The 20,185-nt window shown below is 51.4% G+C and overlaps 2 protein-coding genes across 4 annotated transcripts; one reads left to right on the top strand and one right to left on the bottom strand.

The window, feature by feature from the left end:
* Positions 1–1,723: 1,723 nt before the first annotated feature.
* On the bottom strand, positions 1,724–9,685 carry LOC144726467 (globin-1-like). 3 transcript variants are annotated; one of them, XM_078605203.1, is made up of 5 exons: positions 9,406–9,685; positions 6,847–6,915; positions 5,750–5,909; positions 4,127–4,358; positions 1,724–3,324 (listed from the first exon to the last, which is right to left on the bottom strand). In XM_078605203.1, exons 3-5 carry the CDS (start codon positions 5,869–5,871, stop codon positions 3,199–3,201), a joined length of 480 nt encoding a protein of 159 aa, XP_078461329.1. In that variant the 5' UTR covers positions 5,872–5,909; positions 6,847–6,915; positions 9,406–9,685; the 3' UTR covers positions 1,724–3,198. The 3 variants fall into 3 exon arrangements, with proteins under 3 accessions (XP_078461329.1, XP_078461331.1, XP_078461328.1); XM_078605205.1 differs by lacking the exon at positions 6,847–6,915; XM_078605202.1 differs by lacking the exons at positions 6,847–6,915; positions 9,406–9,685 and having other exon boundaries at positions 5,750–6,102.
* Positions 3,149–20,042, top strand: LOC144726464 (ubiquitin carboxyl-terminal hydrolase 36-like). The gene is made up of 13 exons (XM_078605199.1): positions 3,149–7,372; positions 8,554–8,619; positions 12,209–12,345; positions 15,292–15,511; positions 15,875–16,075; positions 16,260–16,370; positions 16,548–16,650; positions 17,244–17,311; positions 17,536–17,606; positions 18,085–18,158; positions 18,310–18,418; positions 19,405–19,545; positions 19,697–20,042. Exons 3-13 carry the CDS (start codon positions 12,232–12,234, stop codon positions 19,940–19,942), a joined length of 1,458 nt encoding a protein of 485 aa, XP_078461325.1. The 5' UTR covers positions 3,149–7,372; positions 8,554–8,619; positions 12,209–12,231; the 3' UTR covers positions 19,943–20,042.
* The last annotated feature ends 143 nt before the right edge of the window (positions 20,043–20,185 follow it).

The raw sequence follows: 20,185 nt of genomic DNA, 5'->3' as shown, positions 1-20,185 counted from the left end.
TGGATGAGCATCACGCGCCATGTTATTGTAAATGACAGTGCGGATAAGCAGGCCCCCGGGAAGCGATAAAGCCGAATAATCATTTTTTTATTTAAAGCTTTCGTGACAGCAGGGATTCATCTTCTTGGTTCTTTCGGTAAAGTCACGTAGAATAATAAAATAATAAAAATAAAACATAATGTTTTATTTTTATTATTTTATTATTTCCATTCTACGTGACTTTACCGAAAGAACCAAGAAGACCGAATAATCAAATCAAAGGTACGACTGGTTTTCCCGTGATTTCGATCTCGTTTTACATAAACTGCACACCACGAGCCTGACGACGACTTCTCGCTCATTAACACTGGTGCAGCAGCAGCAGCAGTCGAGAGAGAGAGACAGAGTTCTCACGACACGCATGTAAAATGAGTTTTCCAGGTGGGTGAGTCCCTTCGACTCGGGAGCCCCTAAAACCAAACAAAACTCTCCCAAGCGGCCGTCAACACTCGGACACGTAGAAGGCCGCAGAGCTGCGGGAACTGTTGGTGCCGCTCGTCTGTAATTCCTCCTCGCACCTCTGAGTCGCTCTCTCGCTGAGAGTGAGTGACTTGTGTGCAGTGACCATTGCTATTTCATCAAGCAACAGGAACGTGGTCATTGTCACCATTGGAACCTCATTTGCCAGAAGAAAAAAGATGATAATTTTTTTACCCTTTTATCTGGCAACAAAACTGACAAAAGGCCTTTTGGCGTCATCTGGTCCAACACCATGTGAGACTAGGCTCTAAGGAAAGCTGTCTCGGGTGTGGACCAATCAACTTCAAGGACAGTGCATACATTATCAGAGTTGTGTTTTTTGTTTGCATTATGACTGCAGGTATTGTGGTCTATGCAAACATGACTCCTTGTAAAAAAGGTGTCAGTTTTGTTGCCAGATAAAAGGGTAAAAAAACAATTATCTTGATTATTGTCATTAATCAATTAGAAAATGTTAAAAAGGGTGGCTAATATTGTTCATAAACATTAGACGCAAAAAATGCCGTTCGCCACTATGTGGCAGTGACGTTCCTACGGCGTTTGTGCCAGACTAGGTGCACCTTAAGAGCACGTGGACTGGGGTAGGTTCGCTGGCGTTGGTCACGAGACTGACCCAGGTGCCAATGGTTGACTGAGATGAGTGGGAGATGCCCCACAAGTACTCCCTGCCTTTTATCCGCCCGGAGCTCCATTCGTTGTTGTGAGCGTTGCTCCTCTGCCCTCTTTAGTTGTTGGAGGGCGATTCGCTCCAACTGCCCAGTAGCGGCGTCCTTCAGAGGCCAATCTTGACACCGCTGGTACCCTTCATCGGAATATCCGATCATCTCCACATCCTCCTGTACCACATCAGCTCCATCTCTTTTTTAGCCCGAGCTCCGTGGCCTGGCCAACACATCCTCGCCTGCTAGAGGAGTTCACTTATGGAATTGTGTCTGGATCTTTCACACAATTCATTCTTATTCCACACAGGATGGATCATGGGCAGGCCAGCCTGAATGTTACGAAACGGTGCAGATGTTCCTTTCAAGGGGCTCACGTTTTGCAAGCATCGAGGGGGTCCACGTTTTGCAAGCATCGAGAAGGGAGGGCATCAGTCCCGGATTAAGCTAGTGCGGGGCCTGTAGCATATGTTATAAAGTGGCCCTAAATAAAAAAAAAAGACACATACATATTAAAATACAGTACACATTTTTAACTCATATAGTAAAGTAATTGTATTTTTTTAATTTGCTATACAGCCAGATAATACGACAAATCGCTAACCTTAAACACCCAGTCGTCCATAAAAGTTGAAGGCAGTATAGTACTATAGTAATACAGCAAGTGCAGAATCACATAACCTGAATTGATAGCCTGAAAGAATTTAGCACAGGGCCCTTGGAAGTGCGGGGTCCGTAGCTACTACATGTGTAGCTACTTGTGCTACTGGGATAATCCGGCACAGGAGGGCATAGCTGTGGCTGAGAGAATACCTGACACTTCATATGGAGCAATAGACCGCATTGCTTGCAGATAGCAGCACAGTGAGGCCGCATCGGACAGACGACTGAGCTTGTGACACTCATCAGAGTCGTGTGAAGAAGTTGCACAGACTGTTCAGATCAGGAAAAAAATATAGACATAATCGTCGACATTTCAGGCAATAGCAGATGTGCTATGAAGAAGGGCCATTTCCCGAAACGTTTATATATCCTCGTTTTTATTGAAAGGCAGTCATTTTGACGAGTGTGTTGGGTTAGTGTTGGTAACTGTGCGTGTGCATCACCAGACACTGTCCTCGGTGAGATGGTCAAACAGGAAAGTTTCACTCTTTGGTTCTTTCGGTAAAGTCACGTAGAAAGAAAATAAATTAAATAATAGAATACGACGTTTCGATTGCAACACAAGCAGCCGTCATCAGGCAGAACTCTTGTGTGTCGTATGTGTTGTCTCTCTCTGCTTGTGTGTCTGTCTGTGTCTCCGTGTCTGTGTTTTGTCTCTCTCTCAAATTTAGTTCTACCTGATGACGACTGCTTGTGTTGCAATCGAAACGTCGTATTTTATTATGTAATTTATTTTCTTTCTACGTGACTTTACCGAAAGAACCAAAGAGTAATTCCTGCAGTCACGAAAGCTTCAAATCAGGAAAGTTTCAGCCCAGCAAAATATGAGACGCCTCGAATCGACGGTCTCCGGATTGGTTCGAGACTTTAATTGTGAAACCAGTGGCACTGAGGACGAAGCGCGCGAGTCGGGTTGCCAACATCAGCACAGGGGAGGGCAAGATGACTGCGCGTGGTTCCGGCCACACCATTCACTCATATGCCGTGCTGAGCTTACTAGGCACTCACGTAACATTGCCCCGGGAGTCATCTGCGTGCGTGTGTGTTTGTCTTTATGTGTGTGTTAAGTGCACCTGGCCTGGCACAAGCGCCGTGGTGACGTCGCAGCCACTCAGTGGCGAATAGCGGCTGTTGTCATTGTTGTTGTGTTTAGGGCGCATCAAGCGCTAAATTGACTATTTTCGAATATGCAAATCGTTTTTTTTTATACACTGACAGCCCCAAGCAGCTTGCGTACCGCTTGTCAACTTCCGAGTACGAACGCATTTTGGACGGCGTTGTACAATCCATGGGAACGCTTGGGTTTTCTACCCTGTTCATCTCCTAGAGCAGGGCCTGTGCGTGAGGTGTAACCCTTTTAATATGCAAATTTGAGCTCAATGCAAATTAGACTGAGAAATTTTGCCCACGAAGCTTTGACGTCAACCGTGAAGTCTTTTCCAGAAGTCTCCTCCAGGTACGCCAGGATGATGAGAGATATCTCCTGTGAAGCGAGAGAGACAGGGGGGGGGGAGGCAGAGTCGCATACAAGCCCTGAAGAATCACAGCCCACGGATGGAGCCGTGGGTGCAATGGACGCTCATGGGCGAGTTAAGTACGTGCAGCACCACGTGACTTCTTTCCTGCGAAATTCCAGACCTCGGGTGGCCGAGGCCCGTTTCCACATTCGCTCAGGATGACTGCTATAGGCGTGGACGATGCGAGCAAATGAATGCAGTTGTGGCGTTACCTGTTAACGAATTGTAATGATTTGGTAGCGAACCCCATCGTAGCACGTGTCGTGTGGCGTGCGTGCGTGTGCGGAGAACGGTGCCGTGGGGGATAGCGCTGCGCTACGAACCCGGCTACACGAGTTCGATCCCCGCTCACGGTTCGATACCACGGTGATGATGATCTGAACCGGTCCTGTCCCTCCCCAGGTGCTCAGCCTGGTGCGGTGTGTAAAAGCATCGCCGCTGGGGAGACAAAGGCGGTCTGGGCGCGGTTGCTGGCCACTCGCCCCCTTCGTGTGCCGTGCCGGCCTTCAATGGTGCTCGCTAACAGCACTTGCCCCAACATCTCTGCTAAGGCTGCACGGGGGATCTTTGTCATTGTCCCACATTGTACACGGACTCGTTAAGACGCACCAGTAAACGTGGGTGCGTGAATTTTAGGGTGTTGGGTACTGTGCTCGTAAAACGTCTGGCGCCCATCGCGACTTTACGACGGATTCGACTGCCCTGATGGCCCAGCCCTAAGGCCTGGCCTCAATCAATCAACACAGACGCGTGTGACCACACAAATACCTTAAAGTACTGCGGCTCGACGTTGAACTCCGTGGCGTGCCTCTGGCTCAGCTGCCTCAGGCGCAGCCTCTGCATGGCCGGCACGTCCAGCTCCTCGACGGCGTCGTTGATGGCGTTGATGATCCTCTCGCCGTGCCAGCGCAGCGCCGGGGACTTCCTCATGCTCTCCGTGGTGCGCAGCTCTCCGAACTTGGGGAAGAACTCCTTGACGCCCGGGTGACTCACAAACAGCCTGGGACATCGGGCAGAGAGACGGACGGCGTTTCGTCCATCAGGCGCACACAACTCCTGGAGTGTTGTTGTTACCCCGAGCTCTCAATACTCTGATAGTGCGCTCTCTTTGAGTTGTGCGCCTTTTGGCGTCAAATGGTCCAACACCAATGGAGACTAGGCTCTAAAGAAAGCTGTCTCGGGTGTGGACCAATTAGCTTCAAGGACAGTGCATATCATCATCATCATCAGAGTTGTTTATTTTTGTTTGCATTTTGACTTCTTGTCTTGAGGTTATTGCAAACATGATGCCTTGTATAAAGGTGTCAGATTTTGTACCAGTTAAAAGGGATAAAACCTATTACTATATTTTGCCACTGGTAAAGGAGATGTCTCATAGTGTTGTTGTTTGTCAATTGTTTGTTGTTGTCACGTTCTGACCCCCCCCCGTGCCCCTAATGGACACCTGTGGGGGGAAAAGAGCTTTATAGCTCATCGGATTCCTCCTGCGGTGTGAATAAATACTCTGATTCTGACATTGTGTGGCGGCGCTGCTGGTGCGCTGGCTTTTCACGAAATTTCAGTGGAACCACAAATTTGATGCGCTGCGTTTTTTGTTGTTGTGTAGTTGTCAGCAGAGACCGTCAACTGGCTACACGTGAGCGCTGTGCGCCACCAGCCAGCCGGCCACCTCCGTCTGAATTCACGTCGTGATGACTTTGTCTGAACACGCATAATTCGATACACAGCGTGTTTAAAACAACAAACCATAACAAGCGCTATTACAGCGTGCATTTTCAAGTGAGTGCATATATGAACGTTCATCGCTCCAACATAACCATGCCCCGGATTTTAACATAGGCCGTGTGTATGCATTGCATCGCAATCTTAACTCGCATTATGATGCGCGCTGATGGACAAACGCGTGGAGAGGGTCGCTCGACACAGCAAGCCGGCCATGCACGAGTCGACTGCTGCTGGCGCATTGCCGTGTGGCTCCGGGCCAGGCAACCAGCGAGCTCCCTCTCGCCTTTTGGGTGTTATAATTGCAGGTGACACGTAGCGGGTCGCGACTTAATCGGAGCGCAACGGGAAGCGGAGGCGGTGTTGCGACGTTCGGTGCATCGGTGGAAGCAGCTGGGCCGTCTCCCAGACCCTGCAGCCAGAAGGAAGGCTACGTGGACATTTCAACACGTGGGGCTTTCGCGAGACAACGTCATCCACAGTGGACACCGTTGACTGGAAAAAAAACCCTTGGATAGAGCTCACCGCTTACCGGAAACTGAAGCCACACGGCAAGCATCGGAAACGCAACGCGGTGTCACCGGTGCAGTCGAGACCCCCCCCCCACCCCGTGTCTGCAGGCAACAGTGTTGGCAGGCGAGAGATAGACACACACACATACGTACGTACCTCGAGAGAATGGCAACGCCCGCGTCCTCGTACTTCTCGTAAACGTTCTTCCATATCGTGCGAATCGCCGCCTTCTCGTCGCTGGAGAAGTCGCTCACTTGGCCCGAGTCTTGAATGGACATGGTAGCGGCGGCGGCGGAGGAGGAGGCGGAGAGAGACGCTGGGGGTGACGGAGGAGACAGAGGAGGTGGCGGCGGTCAGTTGTTGTTGTTGAGGATGGGGATCGATGTTGTGTCGCTCATGGGGCCACGGCTTGCAGAAGATTTGACGACTGCGAGCATTATGCGCGCGCACCAACCACCGCAGCAGTTCTTGCTAAATCGCCCTCCGAGATTTTGCAATGCGCGTGGTTCCTTTGCCGCCGAGAGAGATTGAGTCCCACTGATCATATCTGGATTCATGTTAACGACGTCCAGTTTGCTTAGATGGCGGTATCCGTTGTGTCTAAAGTAACACGAAAACACGTGCGGATGGCACCGTCTCCCGCTCAATGCTAATGTGGTTGCGAGCATATTTCCGTCAATGAAGACTCCGACCAAATCCATCGAAATCAAGCAATAATTAATCGCTTTCCATCGGAACAGTCGTGCAGTAGACGCCACCCTCGATGCCTCTTCCCGTGGTAGCCCAGCGCACTGTGACCCCACTCATGGGATATCTAGGGGGGGGGGGGGGTTGATCGTGGACAGAAGATTGACCTTCAAGCCCAACAATCAAAACAGATCGGTGAACAGGTCGGATCGAGAGTCGCCCTGCTCGAGAAACTTGCAGGGATGACCTGGGGCGCCGCAGTTGACCTGCGCACACTGCAGCCCTCTCACCGATGATCTTCGAAGTGGCAGCAGTCGCTTCAGCCCGCTCAGGGAGCTCGTACACAAAAGTGGTTGGATGCAGCAATCCAGTAACGCGATGCGCATCATCATCGCCAGAACACTGACACCGACATCAATCCCCTGGCTCCCTGGTTCCGGTGAACATTTCGTCCACAAATATCCGCACGCACGGCAAGAACGTTTACAGGGGTTGTTGTTGTTGTTGTTGTTTTTGTTGTCAATGGGCGGATCAGAACATCGACAAACAACATCTCAACAAGTTACCTCGCCGCCGTCTCCGCTCTCTCTCTACAGGGTGGCGCTGCCGTCACCATCCTAGAACCTCGCCCAGATCTGGGGGAAATGCGAGCGAACAGAGTGCGACAACGCAGACGTCGAGAATAAACACCTCATTCGAGACCCGACCATCGCAACCTCCTGGCTTTGACATTGCTCGCAAGATACCGCTTTTACCATCAAGCACATCACAACATCGACAGATCGATGCGTGCATCTCCTTCATGAATGGGAAGATTAAAGGCAACTCACATGCGTGCGATTGTGTAACATGCAACCCAAACTATGGGCCATTGCGCAAAGCACTGCAGCGTGCGCCCCTTCAACGGAGGAATAGCACACAACTCCACACGCTCTCTGCCGAAATTCCGTCGTCAGGGGAGGCTCGCGGACCTCAGCGTTGGCATCTCGTTCCTGAATACGTTGCCACACACAAGAAGCGCCCTCGAGAGACGGCGCGCCTGCTGACATTTAAGATATGCGAAGACCCATATAGAGGATCATGACTGCACAGGTATGTGCTCCTTTGGCAGACACGTGCAGTGGTCCACGGAGACCATACAGCTCTGCGTCCATTCTGATAAGGGAGTATGAAGAGGCAGCATTTTGAACCGCCGCGGTTGGAATGGTGGCAGCAAATTGCGAGTGTAATTTCCTTCTGGTGAAGCCGAAAATCTCGAGTGATCTTCAGCCGCACAGGGCGGAAACATTCGAACCAATCTCCATACCTTTCAACCCCCTTATCAGTGCCCTAGCTTGTTACAGACCAATTCAGACCGTATTGGTCACCCCGTGCCCCTTATACATCTCAACGTTCATCCTACAAAATCCAATCCAAAGGTAGTAGACACAGACAAATGTTTTTTGTATGTTAGCCCGTATTGAAACGGCTGTAGGCCGTATGGACCTGCTAACTCAACGTCCCTGTACAAGAACACGGGGTAAACCGTACGGGTTGACAGCTGTGAATCTCACAGCCGAGACGCCGGCAAACTCGCGGCTCGCTCTCACATCACGGCGGGCACGTGGCGGGTTATCTGCACGCAGCACGTCAGATAACATCCTCACACGAGCACACGAAAGAAGAGTCAGTGACGTGCGGTGAGGTCAATGGCTGGGGAGGAGGCACTGGCTCGTGTCAGAGCCAGATTCACACACTGAGGGGGGCGTGTCCTCACTGAGGGGGGCGTGGCCTCACGGAGGGGGCGTGTCCTCACGGAGGGGGGCGTGTCCTGACGGAGGGGGGCGTGTTAGACACGTCTCCCTCAGTGAGGCAGATGTGATCGCTGCCTCCCCTAGTGCTTTTTCATTGCAGTTTCATGACGAGACCAGCGAGCCTAAATATCTTTATACACATACGTGAAATTAGTTACCTGGAGTATGGAAGGCGAGGACATGAAATGAAGGGGTCTACAAACATTACATTGGTGACACACTGAGATAGTAACAGGCACGCGCTTATTGCCCGCGCTCCATCCAGTTACTGAGGGGTTGCGCAATCAGAGGGGAGGCTGAGCTCGTCGCTGCCTCACCTCTCATCTCTTTCTGTATTTGCAACGGAGCTCCGCAAATTTGGCGATTTTGACTATAAAAATGATTGGAATCGTACAGAAATGACATTTATAACACAGATCAGTAGAAAAATTGTAATATTTATTTTATTTGATTATTCTTTTTTGTTACTTTTCGTAACAGCTATTTTCATTGGAGTATGACAGGCGAGGCTCTGCCTCCCCTGCCTCCCCTGACCGCACGTCCCTGGTAAGAGTACGTGTTGTTATGTTATCACATCCGAGCTCAATCTTGCGTCTAAGCAAAATGGTCTTTGAAACGTTTGATACCTTGATGGACACCCTGTATGTTGTTGATCATAACTCGCACAGCAGTTCATATGCCGAGTCTGTCTGTGAATGAACGAGACCTTCTTTCCGACATTAGGAAGCCACTGGAGCTATGCACGTTTGAATCTCCATTGAAAAGTCTTGTTTTTTAGAACTGATTTTTGTGTTTAGTTTGTTGTCCTATCCCCCCGCACCCCCGTTTATCACGGTTGGCGACTTACGGTGCGAAAAAAGTTCAACATACATCTACAAACAGAGGAAGCTGGAGCCTGCAATGGGCTGTGAGGTGCTGGAGTTGAGGACGCTGCTCTATTCTGTCATAGGCTCCCGAACTCCACAGTCCTCTGGCTCCGTTCCAGCTCCATCTGTGCGTGTTGGCCAGTGCGAGCCTGCAACGTGTGGGTTGTTTAAACGGCAAGCGGCGAAATTGTCGTGAGGTCGCCCGGCTGGTAAACGACGGGAGGGGTGGACCAGATCGGAGCAAATGGGACTGGAGTTCGCCAATGTGTACACTCATGATACTGTTGAAGGTAGAAAGAGCTGAATAAATAGTCGCGATACAACTACCCACGCCTGTGTCCGCCCATCAGTATTAACGGGCTCATCACAGTTTGTCGATGGGCAGGTCACGTGTGGTGGGGTACAATGTGGGCCTTCCAAACGCTGCCAAAACGTCTGTCCGGCGTGGAAGAGCAGGCCAACATACCATCGAGAGGAACTTCACATAGCGGCCTCTAGTGGATGCCCTTTCACCAGCAGTGGCGTGAGCCAGCAATTGCAGGGCTGCGCCTTTAGCTGCATTTACACGGAACCGCCACCACATCTAAGCCGCTGTCCATGGCGGTGAGGCTTGCAGCCCTATTATAAACAACAGGTCGAACGGTGCTGTATAATACTGTATCGACACCATAGGAGAACTGACACAACACAAAGCTTGAAGGCAGTCCGCAGTGCTCGTGCGGGATGATTCGGTGTTTGCACACAAACTCGTGTCGCTGCGCTGACGCTTTCGCGCACGTTCAATTGCGCGACGCGGTCGGACAAATCTCGATTGAGCAACCGCTGGGGCTCGTGTCCAATTTCACAACAACACCGCGCGCTGCGCGCTGGAGCTCAGCGACAGAGTTGCGCAAACTCCCTCCTACAGGGGCATGTGTGGACATCGAGCCATCTGAGGCTCCTGACCAATAAATGGCCGCTGTCGGCACGAGGTTGGTCCCAAGGAGGAGGGGGTCGCGTGCTCGAGGGCGAACGGACTCACGCGACTTGCCAGGCACGAGGCATCGCGCCGGGGTCTGTCCGAGCGTCGGGCTGCGAACTCGCCTCGTGGGCCCTGACGCCTCCACCACGGACCGCGAGCAGAAGTGGAATGGCGTTGCAGCTACCAGCTCGATTGCAAAGTGGTGCTGTGTGGAGTCAGAGCTCAATGCATAGCCTGCCTCAGAGTGGTAGGAAATTACGCAACAGTTTTATTAGATAAGCAGGCAATTATGTTTATTGATACAAATATAAAAGTATGCTTTATACAACCCATCGGACCCAGGGCCTTCTAGGGGTGCATAATTTCAGCAGCATTGATTCAGCAATTTCTGGACCGGTTTCGACACACAGTGTCTCATCAGCAGAGCATGGCATTGCTCTGATCAATGCCCGGGAACTGCCAGATGTTACAGGCGATCCCCTTAAACTATCGGCTCTCGTCCGATGCAAACTTATATAACACATAATAACGTAAATTAGACATTCCTCGAATATACTGGTGTAACCGTTAATCACATCAGAAGATCAGCAGTCCGCTGTGAACATCTTCATGAATGGAACATTAATGACAAGACATGCTGTGGCTGTGGCTTTGCATCCCAAACGACGTCCCGTGTAGTCAACCACTGTGGTCTGCGCGCCATCAACGGAAGAGGAGGAACGGGCAAAACGACACGAAACGAAACTCTCTCAATCTCTCCTGAAGCCATCTCGTCGTGACCAGCAGACCTCGACATTGGCATCATCAGCTCCTGAGCGTCGTGCCAGCCATAGGCAAGAATGTATTGGGGTCAAGTGAATATAGCGACATCGAGAGGTCACGTGGTTACATCTCATACCGCGTCAATGAATGAACAAAAATGCTCATTACACACACGATTTCTCTGAATGTGTTTGGAAGAACGCGTTCCATCACTCACATTAACATCAGCTGCCTCGCCCATGCTTCTGACACTTGGGCGACGCCCACTTTAAACCTTTATAAGCAGTTTGCCTTTAGAGGCAAACCCCCTTTTCCCGATGACGACCGCTTGTGTTGCGATCGAAACGAAGTGGTTATTGATTTTTATTATTTTTATTTCTACTCACTTTATTCTTATTTTGCTATCTACGTGACTTTACCGAACGAACCAAATAATATTAACCCCTGCAGTCACGAAAGTTTTAAGTCAAAATTTCACGGGAGATGTGAAAGACTCGATAAGCGAGTGGAGGTCATTGTGACCATCGTTGTGGTTCCAAAACTTTCCAAACATTGGCACAAATGACCCCCCCACAAAACACCGAATCGCCAATACCGATGACGGCGCACACAGTGTGCAGTTGTCGCCCCCTTTCGGCAGAGACGCCGCAATGCAGACCAGGTGCCGAGACGCGTGGCTCTCCCCGTGGTCGCGTGGATTTTATTTTTTTGCCATCCGGGTTTTCCACTTCACGTTTTAGAAACGTGCATTGCGATTATTTAGATAATTTTGGTGCTTACAAATGCCCGAATGATTGGGCCACTTTGTTGAGCTATCATTTGTGGCCAGGTTACTTCTTAAAAACAAGTTAATACCTCCGTGGGCTTTGCCTGTACACACATTCATTGAGATAATTAGGATTATTTTGGTGCTAACAAACATGCTCCGATAACATATGCATTTCCTTAGCATGTATTATAATTCTTATATATTATCAGAGCATGTTTGAATGTTCACTACAAAGTACGTGTGGTTAATGCGAACTTGATTCCTCGCAAAGGTTTCCATTTGATGTTTGAACATCGATACACCTGTTTTAGTGCCAGAAATGGTAAAACCTTTTCTTATTTTTTCACACCAACAAAGACACATTGCTAATCGTGAATATGTTGTATTTTAATGAAATGTTGACTGATGCTTCTGATGAGAAACATTGGACGCGTTCCGTTCCACCGCACGCTGATCTTTATCCACAATCCGAACGATGTTAAAGCCATTCAGAGAGCACTGCGATTATGCGTGCATGGTAGTGGAGTAACCTTGCCTATCCGCGCTGGGATATCCAAAGGACGGTGCCTATCCGTGTTGGGAAATGTACCCTGCGCTTATCCGTGCCGGGGAAATAGAGCGCGCTTTTGCCTATCCGTAACTGGGTAAAGTACCGCGCCTATCCGTGGTGGGAAATATAAAGCGGCGTTCATATCCGTGCTGGGAAATCTAGATCCCTATGTTTGTCCGTAGTGGGAATTGTAGAGCGCCCATGCTTGTCCGCGTTGGGAAATGCAGACCGCGGCCCCAAAAGTTCCCGGATGCGGCCCGGGTTCCCGGATGACGCCAGAGTCCCGGTGCAGGGCGCCCTGCCCGGGGTGACGGGAGCGGCGCAGGCAGCGGGGTCATGCCTGGAAGCCGAGCCCGACTCGCAGGTGAGGCACACGGACGCGCGCGGGAGTCGCCGCTGCTCGGCCAGGAGCAGCGCCGCTGGCTTAAGCCGCGACCGGCGAGTGCCGAGACTAGGCCGCTCTCGGGCCCTCGCTTCTTGCCTAGCCGAGCCGCCGCCCACCTGCGGGGTTCGGGGCGCGGGAGAACCCGGCCGCCGCTTTGCGGCCTCTTGCCGCGTGGTCGCCGTGCGAGGCGTGTGGCGCGGTGGTGATTGTTGTTGTTGTGTTCGAGTGCGGGTCTCATCGCGCTCGCGGTGCGCGGGTTTGACGCGAATCTCTCCCGGTGGCGGGGGGTCGTCTTCGGGCGCTTCCTCCCTCCCGGCGGGCGGCGTGAGACTCGGGCACGAAATGAGTGAACGGGCCGAGCAAGCACCAGCAACGCGGTCGCAATCGAGAAACATGCCGGGAGGTTTAGCCGCGAAGCGATTCAAAGTGGCGATAACTTTGAAAAAAAGTCAGCGGGCTTGGGCAGGATACGTCGCTGTAAGTGATGATGGCTGGCGGGGCGAGGCGCAGTCTGGGCAAATGGCACGGGGGGAGGGAGGCGCCTTGCGAGCGTGCGGGAGCCGGGGATTTGTTACATCGCACGGGCTGACTGAGGGGGATGGCGGGAAACTTGTTGGGTGAGGGAGGTTTCTCCATTGAGCGTTGTTGGTTGGGTTGATCGTGGCCGGTGGTAGTGGTGGTGATGTGCGGCCGAACGCGGCTTTTACAAATGAGGAAACGGCGCCCCGGACTTTGACACGTGTCTACCGCGGTCGTATCCCGCCTCCTCTTTCTCGCACGCGTTAATCTCACGGCGCAAAGCGCAACACGTTCGTCAATTACACGCGGGCCATTGTCCGAAACGTCGCCGACTACGTGGTGTTTCCCTCAAGGCAGTGTTGTTGACGAATGTGTTTTAGTTTTGCTTCCTTGTTCATTGTGTTTCTGCACCACTGCCAACGCAGCAGCACCAATATATATTGTCTATCGTAGTGGAAGTACAGTACACATCGCCCCTCGCGCGAGACACCCCCACACCCGCAGGCCCCCCACTCCACCCCCAGGCTGCCCCCCCACCCAAACCCAAGGCTGCCCCCCCCCCACCCTGCCCCCTCACCCCGAAGCTGCCCCCGCCAGGCTGCCCACCCCACCCCCAGACTGCCCCCCCCACCCCCAGACTGCCCCACCACCCCCAGACTGCTCCTCACCCCCAGACTGCCCCCCCCATCCCCTTGCTGCCCCCCCCCACCCCCAGACTGCCCCTCACCCCCAGACTGCCCCCCCCCACCCCCATGCTGCCCCCCCCCACCCCCAGACTGCCCCTCACCCCCAGACTGCCCCCCCACCCCCATGCTGCCCCCCACCCCCAGACTGCCCCTCACCCCCAGACTGCCCCCCCCCAACCGCAAGCCCCCCCCCACCCCCAGACTGCCCCCCACCCCCAGACTACCCCCACCCCCAGACTGCCCCCCCCAACCGCAAGCCCCCCCCCCCCAGCTCCCCACCCGCAGACCCCCCCCCTCCTCGCCACCCGTGGAGCGCTGCGCGGCGCGAGCTTCCAATCCAATCGGGGCGCGTGCTGAGCGGCGTGTGGCCTTTAGCCAATGAGAGCGCTGCGTAGGAGCGGACAGACAAATCCTGAGTTTAAACATGATAATCCCTCGTTCTGCGGCGACTAAACATACGGAATTCCGCAAAAACGTAACAAATTAAGGAATACATTCAAAGTTCACGTTTACATAAAAACTAATTATGCAATGAAGACTGATCCAAATCTTGACTTAAAGCTGTCGTGACTGCAGGAATGAATATTCTTTGGGTCGTCATCAGGCACCTTTTGCCTGATGACGACCGCTTGTGTTGCGATCGAAACGTCGTAGTTTTTTGTTATTTTCTTTGAACCTATCTACGTGACTTTACCGAAAGACCCAAAGAATAAGGCGGATCCAGGTCGACTGCGCGTGCCTTTTAAAACTTTACTCGTCACCGGCGATATATATTTAAGTGTTTATAATTGATCGAAACATGATCAAGTTTTTAAAGGTTTGCTGAATTCTCAAGCGTGATTTTTTTTTATTACATCTTGGGATCAACATTTTTTCTATGCATCACCTATTACATAATGGACGACAATGGGAAAATAGGGTTTCCATACACGAAATGTGGCTTTACGGAACACATTCCCGCGGAGGGAGCTGGTAGGAACGTTGGGTTGCTCGGTCAATGGCCAGGGTCAACGGCGGCGTGGTGTATTCCGCAAATATGCCCGACTGTGAGGGCGGGCACAAGCCGGCGTGAGTAGGTTAAACGTTGAGTTTTATAAGGGCACCACGGGGTGACCAGCCCCTCCCCACCCAGCCCCACCCCTGCCCCTCCCCACCCTCCCCAACCAGCTCCCCCCTCCCCACCCAGCCCCTCCCCACCCTCACCTCCCCACCCAGCCCCTCCCTCCCCACCCAGCCCTGTGGGCTGGTGTAACCAGGAGGTTCCTACCAGTACAACTATTCTACTGGATATCTGTGGAAAAAGAGCTCGTAGCTCATCGGATGCCTCCAGCATAAATACGTGTTTTGACTCGGATTTGGAAACGTACCTCTTACGTATATAATTGAGGGAAACCGGTTAAAGTACTGCCCGCGTATTTGTGCGGGATACACGGCTGGGGTGAAGGGTGGGTGACGCGTGACGTCGGCGTGAGCTTAACGATATGGAATGCGGGGACGTCATTGCCGTTCCCTTGCCAGCAATCGCTCCAGCCAGCCTGCCAGCCAGCAAGACTTTTGTATGATATGGTACGATACAATCGGCGATGGCCCGAATTCCTATAATATTTACGTGTTACAGCCAGTTTATCATTCCTTTTAAAAATGACTGGGACGTGTCTTTCGGACACCGGTCTAGGGGGGCGAGTAATTTGGGCTCTTTTGGTCCACGTTGCTGTGGCAGGAGGGAACCATGACCGTGCCGTGCGGAGCAGAGGGAACCTCATCCGGTAACAAGCTCACGGTCGTGGCCCCCACCTCATCCACGGAGGTGCTGGCGGCGACCGATGAGTGGCTGAGCACAGAATTCTGCTGCCCTCCCCAGTGCCAGCAGGAACCCTCCCCGTTACCGGACGCTGCACGAGAGCACAGCATGTCTGTACCGAATAAGTCTGTCCTGCAAGGTGAGCGTGTGACCGCACGACCTCGTAAACCTCTGCCCATACTGGACATCTGTGAAGAAGAGCTTCATAGCTCATCGGATTCCTCTAGTCTAAGTAAAAGATTGTGATTCCGACAACGTCGAGGGCAGCTTTGTCGCCGCTGATGTTGCTGTTCATGAGTAAACGGGGTACCTCACATTTTCACGAACTTGAGCTTTACGCTTCATTGCAAGTATTTATGCCGCTTGGCAACTGTGGAATGCTATTTTCCTCGAGAGGGTAATGGCACGGGTACTGGCCGAGCCACTGAATTTCCACAACAGCCTCTTTAGCAGTGGAGCGGTTTGCAGCTAACCGTTTACTTCACCGTTCTCTTTGGCGCAGAGGAGGACGATGGCATTCCGGCTGCTCGGATCACTCTGTTTGCGCCGGAGCGACTCCATCTCAAGTGGGAGAGGAACGTGTGTGAGGGTGCCGGCCTGCAGAACCTCGGCAACACCTGTTTCCTCAATGCCACGCTACAGTGCCTGACGTACACGCCGCCGCTCGCAAACTACCTGCTTCTGCAAGAGCACTCGCGCACCTGTGAGTTCTCCCCCTCGCCCCACCCACTTCCCCAATGCGATCGTGTACCGATGAGTTAGAAATAAACATGAGCAGATGTGGTCGTCTTTCAAAGGCTGCACAGATTTTGGTTTCTCGGCCGTGTGGTAATCCTCGGCCGGACTCGCTGAGTGTAACTGTTGTTCACCTATGCCCTAATTCCCAGGCAAACGGAGCGACTTCTGCCTGATGTGCTTGATGGAGAGTCACGTCATAAGCACGTTCAACAACTCCATCGGCATCATACAACCCATACTCATCACTCGGAACCTCACCCGTGAGTTCCGGAACTTTTTTCACACTTGCAATCGAATTAAGGTGAAACTATCTCCGTGATCCTCCGCCATCTGTGTTCAAAATCCTTTTCAAATGTCTGTTGGAGAGCCGTTGAAAGATATGGGATTTTGTTGGATACTGTACCTGTAACTTCGTGCCCTCGCCCGTTTCCCTGCAGGTATCGCCAAACACCTGCGTTTTGGAGAACAGGAGGATGCCCATGAGTTTTTAAGATACATGGTAGATGCCATGCAACTCTCGTGCCTCTATGACCACAGCGAGTGAGTACTGCACGTCGGTCAACTGCAGCATTCGTTCTGCAATCCCGTGTACCTTCCGCCTTATGGCTTTCTCTTGGTTCTCGACGTGAGTCACCTGGGAGGGCGACGACATCTATATCACTGTCTTTAAATGTCTTTTAAAAAAGTGTCCGAAATGTTTGAGCGACAAACCTGCGTTCAGTTCGGAGATGAGGACTGACGCAAACTGGCACTACGGTTCTTTCAATCTGGCCCTCACGTGGGCTGCTTTTTGGTTGCACATTTCGCGTTGCTAATAAATAGCGGGATATCGATCCTTCGACGTCCAGTAGTGGCACCTTCACGACATTCGAGCAGTACGTTGCGCGCCTGCACAAAAACGCAGTAGCGGAGCACTGTGTGACGGTTTTCAGCTTGCTTACAGGTCTCCGGTTGTGCCATGAAAGGTGGCTGCCCTAGGCAGATCCTACCACGTTTAGCTGATATGAAGCGTGCTTTTGCGTTGCTGGAGGGACACTTAATCAACAGCTCGAGCAATTGTTTAACACGTTTGTATCTGGCAAAGATGTTGCTGCTGCTGTAACCACCGTGCGGTGTCGTTGCGTGAATTTAAGACTGGACAGGTACACGGAGGCTACCACTCTCATCTACCAAATCTTTGGAGGGTATCTGCGATCACGAGGTGAGTTCGGTACACTCTAGAGACGTGTTATTTGCAAGCAGCAATCACACTATCATGGTGTAAAAGTGCTGGCGAGCAGCCTTTACACACAAGCACAAGTGGCATAAACAAACTTTTTTACAGTTGGTGCAAACTATTAACTATGTTGGTGGTGCACGTGAATTAATGTTGACGAGGTAACATGTGACATCCCTCTAACGTGTGTGTGTGCTTGTGTTTTGCAGTTGAGTGCATGCAGTGCTTGGGCACCTCCATTACCTATGAAACGTGCCTGGACATTGCACTCCAAATCAATGTAAGTAATGTGAAAGCCATTGCTTAAAATATATCTTAATCAGCCACCTAGCAATTAACTAACTATTTATTTTCTCAGGTAAGGCTCACTAACCACCAATGTAGCTTGTTTTTCAGAAGAGACTTAGCCACAAACGATAGTTCAACGAAGTGGATTATCACGTTGAAATTTATAGCAACCAAATACTCTTTAGACGCATGATTCTGAATGTGGAGGGGAAAACTGGAGGACCCGGAAAAAAATCCTTTCGACCGCAGGGAGAACATACATACTCCAGATATACATGCTTCAGGGTCGGAATTGAACCCACGATCTCACCCAAATAAATATGCTGCCAGTAACGTACACAATCTCTTAATTGCGGCTGTATGATTTAATACGAGATGTGGTTTCTGAGAATTGCCATCCGAATATAATTCTGCACATGCTTATGGAATGCTTCTCTCAGACTCTGCCTTTACTCTCTGTCGGGCAACAGAACTCCTCAGATCTGGTGGAGGCTTTTCGCGAGTTTGTCAAGATGGAAACGCTGGATGACTACACCTGTGGAACGTGAGTGTGCATCGGCAACGCACGTTGACGTCAAAACGCTGACGTGACTTGAAAGTTTGCAGATGTGAAAAAGTGTACGTTTTGCTGCATGAAGTTGGGCTTGCCGGTTGCGGACGCATATGATGGCCGGGTTTGTTGTCGTTCCGCACAGGTGCTGTCGCAAGGTCAAAGCGACAAAGAAATTAACTCTACACCGCCTGCCGAACGTGCTCACCATCTCAATAAAGCGCTACAGCTACTTTGGCACCAAGATTAGCCGGGTAACTCTTCTCCCCTCCTATGGATTGGTATAATTATTCATTTAATTCCAGCCGCTTTGTCGGTCCAATGTTGGAGAGAATGCCTCCCCATGCTGGAATGGTCGTGGGTGTTGCTTGCTCGTACTTGGGCGCCACGGTGGCGAGAGGTTAACCGCCTCGCCTGGTATGCACGAGGTCGTGGGTTCGATCCCAACCCTGATGCGTGTTTATTTGGAATTTGCATGTTCTCCCTGTGGACACGTGGATTTTTTTCTCCGGGTGATAAGCCACTTTTTGTTGCGCTATCATTTGTGGCCAGGTCGCTTCTGAAAAAGAGCTATATAGCTCAGTGGGTCTTACCTGGTAAAATAAAAATTGTTTAATAGTTTTAATACTTTACCACGCTGGTCGGTGTGGCTTGGTGAATGGGAGTGGCCCAGGACCTCTCTGATTTTAACCGTTGACAAAAATCACCGGGGGGTGGGGAGATGGGGATGTTAGGGCTGGGGGTGGAACTGCCGTTCAACGTTGGGTGTTTCCACCGGTTGAGATACAAATTATTTTGAGGTGTCTACTTTAGATACCGTGCCATGATATTCCGGCCAGGTATCTCAGCAGTAGGGCGAGCGGTGCGAAATCGGAACATTGGGAGTTGAATTCCTGCTTGAGGGTCGACTCAACCATCATCCCTCTGGGTTGATAAAATAGATACCACCTTGTGGGGAAATCACCGGTGGATGTGCTATGGATAGACTCGCCTTGGTAGTATGAATGTAGAATTTTGACCACTTGCTCTTGACTATAAACAGGACGTGAGCCCTGTTTTATGCTCATTTGAGCAAGAAATCACTTGGACGCTTTGACGTGTAACTAAGATGCTGCCCATCTCTGCTGCCCCTTCCCCGCCCTGCCCCCCCACCCCTGCCAAAACTTTCCTCTCCTAATTTTTGTCACTCTCTTGCTGCCTCTTCCTGCTGCTGCTGCTGCGACCTGTGCGGTGCCCGTAGGACATCACCTATCCGGAGCACCTGGATGTACAACCCTTCATGTCGAAGTCCCCGGGCGAGCCCGTGATATACATCCTGTATTCAGTGCTGGTGCACGCGGGCACCGACTGCGACATTGGACATTATTATTGCTATAATAAGGTAATTCCATTTGTTGCCAACAACCAAAGAACAACAACAATGCTGCACATTTGTAATGCATGGTATGATGCACATAAAGAACTTGTATTGTGTGTTATTACCTGAATGCAGTTGGGCGCATGAAGTACAGCTGTGCTTTAATTGTGTGCAGATCAGCGATGGAAACTGGTACTGCATGAACGACTCCCTCGTGCGGCGGGTCGACACTGGTGTGGTGATGAACGAGCAGGCCTACATGCTCTTCTATATTCGGCAAGTTCGTGCTTCTGTCCCCTCTACTCTGACCTGCACAATGAACCGCGCCCCCGGACAGCTCTCTCTGCACAGACACTGGCTCACGCAAGCGACAGTGCCTCCATTGAAGGCCATTGACGTTTGGAATCTGACCAATTTGTAGCGCAGCACCTTAATGTTAACTGCTTCATCACGGAGCGCCGCGGTGGTGAGATGTTAACTACCTCGCCTTGTATACGGGAGGTCGTGGGTTCTATCCCGACCCTAACGCCTGCTTTATATTTGCAGTTTGCGCGTCCCTCCCGGTGGTCGTGTGGATTTTTCTCCGGGCCCTCCGGTTTTTTGTTCCACATTCAGAAACATCCGTTTGGAGTATTTGGTTGCTATAAATTTCCACGTGATGACG

This window comes from Lampetra planeri, chromosome 23 (assembly GCF_965212315.1).
Source record: "Lampetra planeri chromosome 23, kcLamPlan1.2.h2, whole genome shotgun sequence".
Classification (NCBI taxonomy): Eukaryota; Metazoa; Chordata; class Hyperoartia; order Petromyzontiformes; family Petromyzontidae; genus Lampetra; species Lampetra planeri.
This window is presented reverse-complemented; position numbering and strand designations above follow the sequence as displayed.

What these genes read in the sequence shown, in the direction of transcription:
- LOC144726467 (XM_078605203.1), bottom strand. Translation starts at nt 5,871, where the DNA reads ATGTCCATTCAAGACTCGGGCCAAGTGAGCGACTTCTCCAGCGACGAG. An exon ending in GGCGTTGCCATTCTCTCGAG is followed by an intron (nt 4,359 to 5,749) that starts GTACGTACGTAT and finishes CCGATGTCCCAG; the next exon opens with GCTGTTTGTGAGTCACCCGG. An exon ending in TCGAGCCGCAGTACTTTAAG is followed by an intron (nt 3,325 to 4,126) that starts GTATTTGTGTGG and finishes CTCGCTTCACAG; the next exon opens with GAGATATCTCTCATCATCCT.
- LOC144726464 (XM_078605199.1), top strand. Translation starts at nt 12,232, where the DNA reads ATGCGGCCCGGGTTCCCGGATGACGCCAGAGTCCCGGTGCAGGGCGCC. An exon ending in CATCACTCGGAACCTCACCC is followed by an intron (nt 16,371 to 16,547) that starts GTGAGTTCCGGA and finishes GTTTCCCTGCAG; the next exon opens with GTATCGCCAAACACCTGCGT. An exon ending in AGGGTATCTGCGATCACGAG is followed by an intron (nt 17,312 to 17,535) that starts GTGAGTTCGGTA and finishes TGTGTTTTGCAG; the next exon opens with TTGAGTGCATGCAGTGCTTG.